Here is an 11641-nt window from a genome sequence, read left to right on the forward strand (position 1 = left end):
AAGAGGAAGGGAGAGAGGAGAGAAGAAAGGGAGAGGCAGAGGGAAGAGGAGAGAGAGAAAGAAAAAGGGAAAGAGAGAGAAAGAGAGATGAATGCCTTTAGAGAAATGTGACCCTCGTTGTCGGTGTAACTTTCTCGTAAATCTGCTGTGGGTCTGTGACAAAATGGCCAGTTCAAAGATAACCTTACCTGTCAGCCTGGGGTGATTTCCAAATCAACCTCCATTTAAACAAACACCAGGCAGTGTTTACACATGGAAGGTGTTTGTTTAGTAACTGAATTTCATCAGTATATAGTGTCTGTGTGTGAGGAGTTTACTGTGACGCTTGCTTATTAGCACACACTGCAAACAAGATCTCTGAAATATAAATAGCCTTGAGTTTGTTTGAGGTTTTTTTCCCCAGCATATACACAGGACTAGCACTGGGAAGTCATTCATGAATAACAGCAGAGGGGAAAATGTCCCGGGTAAGAGAAGGAAGGTAACTAGTGTGCTAGTGTTCATTTGATATTTCTGCTCTCACGTGTATACTCTCCAAAAAACAAGTCTTGAAATTTTTTATCAGTCCTTTCAGTTGTGATGGGTAAAGGTAAGACACACACCCATTCCCCCTACCCCTGCACTGTTCCATTATATTTTTAATAACTGAGGGGGAGGGGAACAAAAAAAGAGAAGTTGTCAACCTACTAATATTGTGGAAACGGGAAAGACGACAGATAGATAGATAGGTAAGTAGGTAGGTAGTAGGGCTCTCCAAAATGTTTAATCCCTGAACCGCAAGATTCCTCAAAGTAAGCAAAAAAGATGTCAGGGGCTTCCCTGGTGGCGCAGTGGTTGAGAGTCCGCCTGCCGATGCAGGGGACACGGGTTCGTGCCCCGGTCCGGGAGGATCCCACATGCCGCGGAGTGGCTGGGCCCGTGAGCCATGGCTGCTGAGCCTGCGCGTTCAGAGCCTGTGCTCCGCAACGGGAGAGGCCGCAACAGTGAGAGGCCTGCGTACCGCAAAAAAAAAAAAAAGATGTCAAATCAGATGGCAAAGTCCACACACTCGAAGGTCCTGCATTTCACACATAGCAGGAAGCGTCCCTTAATGTGTTTGTTCTCCCTTGTCACACAGTTCAAGCAAGTTTGGTTGCAAGTCATGGATTACTAGCAGAAGACAGGTGAGTTACTTTTTGTGGAGGCAGTTGAAAGCTTTATTTGGGTTGGCGGTCGGGGGGAGGAAAATGATCAACTGTGAAAAACAGATGGGAGGTTACATTTAGTGTAGGATTAACAGCCACATAGAGTGCAGGGGCTCCTGAGCTTAGTCCTGCATTTTATAATTACTGACACTTGACGTGATAATCTTCTAAGTCAGAAAGGAAAAAAGAGACAATGCCACACACAAAAACACCCTCACTACTGCCCCAAAGCCACAAGGAAGGGAACGAAAAGGAACTCTGAGCATCAGAAAGAGCTATCACAGGCCTATGCAGGAAACCCAAACCTTCGGTGAGAGATCTGCTGCCTCGTGGAACAGGTAGAGCCAAGTGAGACAGGGTGGCAGGTTTCATAGCTGGGAGCAAGGTCAGAGCTAAAAGTGAAAGGGAAGTGGACTGACGTGTGGGAAAACCTTGGACTGTAGAGTCACACACGGGCTCAGAGGTGGGCTGCATGCCCCAGGGTCTGCCGTGAACCTCCCTAGGCCTCCCTCCCTTTCCAGCCAACAGTGAGGATGGGCGGAGATGGCACAGGTGCAGGGCAGGTGGCTGGCTCACAGCTGGCACTTCACCACCACTGTGGTCACTGTTACTGTTATTTGGGGCCTAGGGAGCTGTTAAGAGGCAAGCAGAACCGTTAGCATTAGGATGTGTTTTCTTCCTTCTCTTTCTCCCAACTGTGGTCTCTCCTGCCCTCAAACAGAACCAGGAAAGGAACAATTGTATGCCACAGTCCTCAGAGAAGGCACCAAGGAAAAGTAACTTGGAGCCACATGTGTGATTAACCGCATATCCCATTTGGCCCTGCCTGCCAAGAAGCCTGCCAAATTGCTGCCAAATTTCAAACTCAGTCGTACCCACCACATAACCCATATGGCTAACAAACTGCACTTCTCTTTTGTCCTCATTTTGCTTTTCTGCTTACGGTCTTGGTATGTCTATTGTTGTAAGCCCATCCCAAATCCCTTTTTGGAATGAAGCAGAGAATAAGTAAACACATACAAGAATGGAGGGTTCTGAGCTTTCTGAAGGGTGAGGATAAAGTTATTAAACCTGGCCCCTTTCCCATGACCATGGATTCTCCCAGATCCTCACTCCACCCCTAAAGCCAGTCGCTGGCTTGGCACGCCCATTAACAGTCTCTTCTTCAATGTCAAAACAAATATATAAATTTAAACATCCATATCTGTTATACACATACGTACTGCTAACTAAGGGCTTTTCATAATAAGCGAGCAGTTAGATAGATGGGAAATAGAAAAGGAGCATCGCCCGGAAAAAGCAGGTCACAATAAAAATTAGAGGATCGGAAACAAAATTGTTGCCATTCCAGCAACTAATGAACGTATGTTACTGTAAACAAGCCTCTGGTGGTGCTACAACCCTTCTCAGGAATCAGGAAACACCCAGAGGGACCAAACTCAGGGGTATGGGCAGGGGATGGAGCGGTGGTCAGAAAAGAGTAGGGGCAGGAAGTGAGGGAGGGGTGGGACATTTTACCTTGAAGTTAAAGGGCACAGGCAGCTGGTTTTCATAGGGTGAAACCGATGACATCTGCCCACTATTCTAAAAGACAAAGTTGGTCTCTCAGGGCTGTTTACCCTCTTCTGCCCTCCTCTGTCGCCAAAGAGTCTTTTTCCAGTTTCCGGTTCACTTCCAGAACTGTTGTTTCCAAAACCAATGATTACAAATGAGAGGTGTGGTCTCAGATGAAAAATGCAACTACAGGTCTGTGCTGTCCTGATGAGAACCCAGCAGGGAAGTCAATGGCAAAACCATGCTTTGCCACAGGGGGCTTTGTATACATTATTGTAGCAAGTATGTTTCTGATACAAATTCTCTGCTGGCCTATAAAATTCTTTGTCTAATTAAGTATAACTGATTCCCCAAATCTTGTCAACCTGCTGCGGTTATTACTTCCAGGTGTAGGCTCTGTCACCTCCTCCACACAGGAAAAGCAGCAGCCTCTCCTCAGCTGAGGAAGCTTAAGGCGCCCGGGAGGTAGGAATTTAGTAAAATGTTAGAGAAGGGATGATTTATAATAGATCTTAATGCTAATCCTGCACCAAAACAAGCCTGTCAGGGCGGGGAGTGGGTATAGGGTTGATTTAGTAATTCCCTCACATTTAAGGAGGACATCATGAAAAACAACGACTTCGGTCATAAGAGTCAAAGTAATTATGGCTTGGAGCCAGTAGGGCATTCTTTTCTAATTTATACGCAACAACATTTATCATTTCATCTTGAAAAATATTTGCCCTTAATATTTCGTAGAGACATGCACAAAGGCTGCCTCTGGTCCTCCCACTATTACCTCCAGAACTGACTGGCTGTGATTTTTAGCACAGACCATATCTAATAGCATATCTATAAAAATCAAGTTATCCATTGAGAATATCAGAAAGAGTTCAGTGGGTTTAGGTTGGAAGAGGAAGCAATCCTAGTTTTTTTTTTAAAAAAAAGTGGATATAGTTAAGGTAAATTTTATGGGTAATTAATATACTGACAGGTTGAATCAGTTTTTTAACAGCTTTACTGAGATAAAATCCACATGCCATAAAATTCACCCATTAAAAGTACAACTCAATGGTTTTTGGTTAGTCACATTTATTGACATTTATCAATGGTATTTACTATATTCATGTTCAATTGTGGAACCATCATTATAATTTAATTTTAGAACATTTCTGTCCCCCTGAAAGAAACTCTGTACTCATAAAGTCAGGCTCCAAGTCTCTGTTTTGCTCTTCAGCCCTAAACAACCACCAGTTTACTTTCTACCTCTATAAATTTGTCTACTCTGGACAGCACGTGTATTTTGTTTCTGACTTCTTTCACTCAGCGTAACATTTTCAAGGTTCATCCACGTTGCAGCATGTATCAGTATTTCATTCCTTTTTATTGCTGAATAACATTCCATTGTATGGATATATGTACCACATTTCATTTATCCATTCATCAGCTGATGGGCATTCAGGCTGTTCCCACATTTTAGCTATTATGAATAACGCTGCTGTGAACAATCGTGGACAAGTTTTTATGTGGACGTATGTTTTCCTTTCTCTTGCGTATACACTTAGGTGTGGAACTGCTGGGTCACATAGTTCAAATGATTTTAAAAAGCTGTTGGCATGGCTGCAGTCCTGTATCTCCAGAGTCACATGTAAAGAACATGAGAGATACTTAATTGTTCAGGTTTTTAAACAAGTTTTAGACACTATCCCCCGTAGGCCCACTTTCTTTACTTCTTCACTGAACGTACGACGTCCCTTGATGCCAGCTAATTTTCCGTATCTTCAGTACAGCCGTGTCTATTTTGCTCTAACATAGTCAATATAAGTGTGGGAGAGCTCTGCTGTCATTCCTTGAGGTATTCTTCTTTTGCTTCAGTAGTCTTTTTTTTTTTTAATTTTATTTATTTATTTATTTATTTATTTATTTATTTATGGCCGGGTTGGCTCTTCGTTTCTGTGCGAGGGCTTTCTCTAGTTGCGGCAAGCAGGGGGCCATTCTTCATCGCGGTGCACCAACCTCTCACTATCGCGGCCTCTCTTGTTGCGGAGCACAGGCTCCAGACGCGCAGGCTCAGTAATTGTGGCTCACGGGGCTAGTTGCTCCGCGGCATGTGGGATCCTCCCAGACCAGGGCTCGAACCCATGTCCCCTGCATTGGCAGGCAGACTCTCAACCACTGCGCCACCAGGGAAGCCCACTTCAGTAGTCTTAATGTGAATCTATTTTCAGGATCAACAACAGTACCACACAATTTAGCACGCAGAATTTCTGCCGCTTCTGTAATCGCTCGGACTTGCTTTTCTTTCTTGGTTCTTCTGAGAGAGCACATATAATATGAGTAATTATTGCCGCTGAAGAATTGCTGGAGTCAGCAAGGCTTCATAGGAACTGCACTTCCTCCTCCCTTCCTTTCCCTCCCACCCAAATTCTCCCCCATAAGTTAAGAATTAAAGACGCATTACTGGGATAAAGAAATCCGACCTGAAATATGTGTTGCAGCAACAATGGCAAACAACCAAGAGTATTAACGATAATTTCCAATGTAGCTGGAAAGGTCAGATGATTTGTCTTTGAAATGAGCCAACTCCGCACACTTTCACAAGATTAAAATCAGTTTGCTTTTCCTTCTGGACACCTCGTCTCTCCTAGTCCTACCCGCCCCCCCACCCCCAAAAAGAAGAGTGGTTGAGGCACATAAACAAACAGTTCTGGAAATTAACTTTCCTGACCAGAAGAAAGCTCAAAGATAAATTCTGCTCTGTATTAGTTTTTCTACACTTCACTGTGATCATGGTTTATTGTGCTTTCTCTCTTCCCGAAGAGTTAATACCTGAGTGATAACATTTCCGACACAGAAGCTTAGAAACAGAAAGAATGACAACTGTGTGTTATCTTAAGAAGCAGGGGGACCATAATCCACAACCCAAGTCATTTCTGAGCCACAAGAAAGAGGAGGCCATTTCTCTCTTATGGCAATGACCTTGGGCAAGTGAGTTACCATTGCACCTGTCACCTGTAAATTGAGGGTAGTAATAGGACTTCATGGAATAAGTGTATGAGTGCTTCAAACAGGGCTGAGGATAGAGGAAATACTGAGTCACTATGAGCTTGGGTCATCATCACCACCACCAAGATCACCACAGTCTTCAAGAACCTGCCTGGATAACATAAGGAGCTACCCACCCCCAGCGCTTTCATGCACATACAAAGTACTGCCATCCTTATTCCAGAGTATTTCTGTTTCCTCTGACTCATCCTGCAGGAGCAATAGGTCCACAAGACAAAACAAAGAAAGATGAAAGACAGGGCACAGGAGCAGATGAGAAAGACATTTTACAATAACAGAGAAATGGCACCTTATTTTGTTTTCTCACAACCATGTTTTAAAAATGAAATTCTTAAGAACATTCTTTCCACTATGAGGCAGGGAGGGGGACCAGGAAAGTTGAAAAGCTGAAAAATCTCTCTAGAGCGAAGTCTTAGAGTTGCCCAGTTCAGAGAGCAATCCTTCTGGATTAACTGAAATCCTTCTCTGTCTCTTGAGTGTACTTTGTGTCCTCCTCCCCACTTATGTTCATACATGAGCATCCTCGTTAAACCCAGAAAGGAAGAAAAGGACTCTTCATCCAGAAAAATGTCTTTACAAATTCCTAGGGGCAGTGAGTAGAAAGCTGGCACCCGCGCCTACCTCTCTCTGTGGCTGGCCGGGCCCCTGGTCAGCAGTGCGGAGGTTCAGGACGTGCACCTCCTGGGGCAGCCCCACCGTCCCCCTGCTGGCACATCCCGACAAGACGGTGAAGCTCTCCATCAGGGCCTGGACTGGATGGGAGGCATTGACAGGCGACAATTCACACTGGGCACCGGGCTCTGGACCTGCAGAGGGAATCAGAAACATGAACCCCTCAGAATCCGCAATTAATTGTGCCATGATTAAATTAATTGTTCTGAATATACAAGCCACTGCCAACCCACCAGAGGTGCCTTTCCAGGTAAGTTGTTTCCAGAACTAAATGGCAAAAAAGCTAGTCTATTCTTGTAAAATCCCAATCTCTTAAATTCCTTTTGGATACTTTTGATGTGTATTTGATTAAACTCCCTTTTAGACACACAAGCCACGAATGTATTCCTCTGGATGGAGGAAAGTTCCCATTTGACATCTGTGTTCAATTCTTCCTTCCCCTCTTAGAAGAAAACCAGAGATAAATAGAATAAGTTGTGGAAAGCCCCAATGATATTATGCATAAATATTAGACACCTAAAATTGCACCCAAAAAGGTTTAAGATGCAGATTCTACCTTTCTAAGTGCTTCCCCTTCTTAGGGAAAGCAAAACAATCTTAAGAACATACAAAAGCAAGATGCAATGAGCAGAGGCAGCTGGGGCCGGAGTTGTACAGCAAAGTTTGAGAGAGGTCAGAAAGATCCTCCCAAGACAGGTAGGATATGAGCAGAGCCTCAGATAGAAAAAGTAGAACCCTGGGCATGCTTGGCTTCCTCATTCTCCCTTCCTCTAAGCAATCAGAACTTAAATCTGAAATCCATCCTTTCCTCCCCGTCTCTACTTCCTGCAGCCCTCACTGTCTCCGTCCCTAGACAACTGCAGATCTTCCTGAAAGGAGCCTCTGGTCTCAAGCTCTCCAAGCTGCCTTCCATACAGACATGGTTCACCTAACCCAGGGTGGTCCTCAACTGAACGGTTATTCCAGATGCAAAAACCTGCCCCGCCCAGCCCTGTAGTTATGTCCTGTCCCTTGAGAACTGCTGGTCTGTGCTCCCTCACCTGGCAAACGAAGGCCTTTCTTGATCTAGCCCCTTCCTAGCTCTCCAGCCTAAGCCCTCTGCCTCCAGGAACCCCACGTGGCTTAAATGTCTCGAAACATACCATGATGTTTCTCACTCTATGTCTTTATTCAAGCTTGTTTCCTTTTCCCAAATTCCTTGTCCGCTCTACCTCCACCCCCAAAACAAACATCCCAAGCTGAGGAAGGTGCACGTCCTCTGTGCTCCCATAATTCCTCTGCCTGTCTCGGCTGTTTCATTTTCTACACTGTAACCACCAGTGTATATGTCCATCTTTGCCAGTCCAGTGGGACCTCCCTGACAGCTGTGGGTTACTCTCTTTGTATCCTCAGCACCCATCACAGTGCCTCACATGTAGGAAATGTCAAAAAAAAATTTATTAAATGAATCATTGAGCTTAAAGAAAACACTGCCCCCTCTCTGATCAGTGATTAGGGCCCCATTCTGGGGACTTGGATTTGGCTGTATGCAGCTAATACGGGAAACAGATTGCTACAGTGGTGTGACATACATTAGCTGAACTGATAGGGAAGGACATCCAGAAGTCAAAAGTACTCAGCGATACTTAAACCTCACATACCTCTGTAAGCTTGGTGTTGTCCTCAATTAGCTGAGGAGACTGGGACTTGGAACATACAGCATCCTAAACCCCGACCTTCCAAATGGAACCCGATAAAAGACCTGAATGCACTCCAAGTAGTTCTTCCTGACTTCTACATAATAAAAATACTCTCCGGGATTAGCCCCAGTCTAAAATGCAAATACAGTTCAAACCAGACAATCCTGTATCCCCACTGCTGTGCTATACGCAGGTACCCCACCTGGTGTGCAAGTCTATTTCAGAACTCATGGAAATTATCTAGGTTGATAACAGTTATCAACTGTTATCTGAAATGAAGTATGTACCTTCTCAAATAATCACTGCTACCCTCCGTATTGCTCTACTGTGCCCAGCTGCTTTCTGAGAAACAGAGGTGGTAAAGGAAGACGTCACGGCAGCAAAGTCAGGAGGTACTGGACGCATGATTCCCTGAATTCCCCAAGCACGGCAAACAGTATGAGCAGGTGCCCCCACCCCCTCCTCCTGCCCGCACCAGTCACAGTGAGATATCTCACACCCAGAGGTCCAGAAGAAGTCTCCTACTCCTACACTGGGCGCTGGGCTCTGGACCTGCAGAGGGAATTGACCCTGGCGACTTGCTGCGGCTACTGCTACCAACACTGGGAAATCCTTCTGAATTGGTTTCACAGCCTCCTGCCATTAATTTCCCATTATCACAAATCAAGCACAAATAAAAATACTTTTCAGTTCCATTTTTCTATGTATGTACAAAGCTCTGACTGGACTATAGTTCCACCTAAAACACATCTGCAAAAGGCTTGCAATCTGCTTGACTTGCCCTCCTCCTTACATACCACCATCACCCATTAGGGTCTTAAGTCACCACACTGCTCATCTCCACACTGGGCGAGAGCAAAACTCACTGGCAACAAACCAGAGGATAAGGTCTTACCCAAAGGCAGAGAGAATCAGAGAGGGGATGCCCCCAGCACTGAAAATGGGCACTCTTCGCCTTAAGAGTGTCTGTTCTCTGTCCTACCAGAGTCTAAGACAGGGCAGACCTCCACTTTATGGGCTGCAGCTCCAGCCATGTGTTGTACAAGTCAGTCCAAGGCCAAAAAAAAAAGAGAAAGCAATGTACAAGGCTCACTCTGATCAAGTGACGGAAGAGCTGCACTTTACAGAGACCCACTGGGGTCAAATGTTTAAATATGCTCGGTATAGAGTGTCCCTGACCATCAGACACACTAGAGTAGTGTTGGCTGTTGAGGTGCCTTGATGAATTTTTTGTCCTCCAAGTTTAAAAAAGAAAAAAGTTCAACATATGATTAATACATCCTGAAGCCAAAAAGACCCAGAAAGGAAGGAAGGGAGGAAGGGAGAGAGGGAGAGAGAGAGGGAGGGAGGGAGGGAGGGAAGAAAGAAAGAGAGAGAGAGAGAGAGAAAAAGAAAGAAAGAAAGAAAGAAAGAGAGAGAGAGAGAGAGAGAGAGAGAGAGAGAGAGAGAGAAAGAAAGAAGGAAAGAAAGAGAAAAAAGAAAGGAGGAAAGAAAGAAACAGAAAAAAGAAAGGAGGAAAGAAAGAAAGAAAGAAAGAAAGCGGAAAGAAGGAAGGAAGAGAGGAAGGGAGGAAGGGAGGGAGGGGAAGGGAAGGAAAGGAAGGAAAGGAAAAGGAAAAAAACAGGAACTATCTACCCCATCCTCCAAGGGTATATAAGACATGGTGCCTTCAACAGTTCAACACACAATCTGATCTAGTAAGTAAGTAAAGAAAGTAAGCAAGTAAGTAATAAGTAAGTAAGTAAATCAATAGCTCCCATTAAGTGCTCACTAGAGGCTGGGCAGTGCTAGGTGCTATACATCCTTTCAATACCACCATAAGGAGGTCATATTATCCTCATTGTAAAGAACAGGAAAATGAGTTCAATGAACTTAAGTAACCCTTCTAAGCTTGCCCCAGTCGCTCAAGGCCTCAGACTCAGACCTGCCTCCAGGGCTAGTATCTCTGTAAAGTGAAAGTTTTCATTAAAAAATGTTGGGCCCAGAACAAAATAATGCCATTTGCAGCAACACAGATGGACCTAGAGATTGTCATACTAAGTGAAGTAAGTCAGACAGAGAAAGACAAATATCATATGATATCACTTATATCACTTAAATATGGAATCTAAAAAAAAAAAAAAGGTACAAATGAACTTATTCACAAAACAGAAATAAAGTCACAGATGTAGAAAACAAAATTATGGTTACCAGGGGGAAGGGGGGGATAAATTGAGAAATTGGGATTGACATATACACACTACCTTATATAAAATAGATAACTAATAAGGACCTACTATAAAGCGTAGAGAACTCTACTCAATATTCTATAATGACTTATATGGGAAAATGATCTAAAAAAGAGTGTATATATGTATATGTATATGAATAAACGATTCGCTTTGCTGTACAGCAGAAACTAACACAACACTGTAAAGCAACTATACTCCAATAAAAAAAAAAAAAAAAGTTAGGCCCAGATGGGCTCACTGGTGAGTTCTACTGAACATTTCAGGAAGAAATTATAGCAATTCTCTACAATCTCTTTCAGAAGATAACTGCGGAACAAATACTTCCTAACTCATTACCCTAATACCAGAGCTAGACATTGCAAGAAAACTACAGACCAAGATCTCTTGTGAACACAGGTGCAAAAATTCTCAACAAAATATTAGCAAATCGAATCTAACAATGTACACAAGGAATTATACACCACATTCAAGTGGGGTTTATCCTAGGTATGCAACATTTGAAAATCAATTAATATAATCTATCTCGCTAACTGGCTAAAGAAGAAAAATCACATGATCTTATCAATAGAAGCAGAAAAAGCGTTTTACAAAATCTAACAGTCATACATGATTTAAAAAACACAGCAAATTAGAAACAGATGGGAACTTCTATTCTAAAGAACGTGTACAAAAAAAATCTCACAGCTAATGTTGTACTTAATGGTGAGAAACTAAAAGCTTTCTCACTAAAATCAAGATTACTAAGATCAACAAGACAAGGACATCCCCTCTCATAACTCCTTTTCAACATTGCACTGGAAGTTCTAGCTAATGCTTGCAGCTAGGTGTGGCCATGTGATGAAATTCTGGCTAATAAGATGTAACCAGAGGTGATACATGCAATTTCTAAGAAGTTTCTTAAGAAAGGAAGGAGTTGTGTTCTTCTGCCCTTTCCTCCTTCCTGCTGGTTGGAATACAGATGTGATGAACAGAGCTAAAGCAGCCATTTTAGGCCATAAGATGGAAGCAACATGCTGAGTCAGGTAAAGCAATAAGACAGAAGTTGCCTGGGTCATGATGAACATGGAGCTGTTGAATTAGCTCTGGACTGTTTTTTGTTTTTCTTTTTTTTCATATGAAACACATGCAACTTTTCTCTATTCAAGCCAATATTATTTTGAGTTTTCTGACACTTACAGCTTGACCTGCCTTAATTAATATACAGGCTTTATTTTACTTCAACCTTCTTCCCACCAGGACCTGCACATACAAGTTTGTTTCAGCAACACTTTCCCTA

At 43.4% G+C, this 11641-nt stretch overlaps 1 protein-coding gene across 1 annotated transcript in view; it reads right to left on the minus strand.

Annotated features, from left to right (window-relative positions):
- Window positions 1-11641, minus strand: part of TGFBR3 (transforming growth factor beta receptor 3) — a 216109-nt gene that overhangs the window by 108731 nt on the left and 95737 nt on the right. Inside the window, exon 3 of the mRNA XM_007468528.1 lies at window positions 6405-6589. Within this exon, the coding sequence (XP_007468590.1) occupies window positions 6405-6589 (185 nt within the window). The remainder of the gene's footprint in view (window positions 1-6404; window positions 6590-11641) is intronic.

The sequence above is a fragment of the Lipotes vexillifer genome, unplaced genomic scaffold, assembly GCF_000442215.2.
Source record: "Lipotes vexillifer unplaced genomic scaffold, Lipotes_vexillifer_v1.1 scaffold490, whole genome shotgun sequence".
Taxonomy (NCBI): domain Eukaryota; kingdom Metazoa; phylum Chordata; class Mammalia; order Artiodactyla; family Lipotidae; genus Lipotes; species Lipotes vexillifer.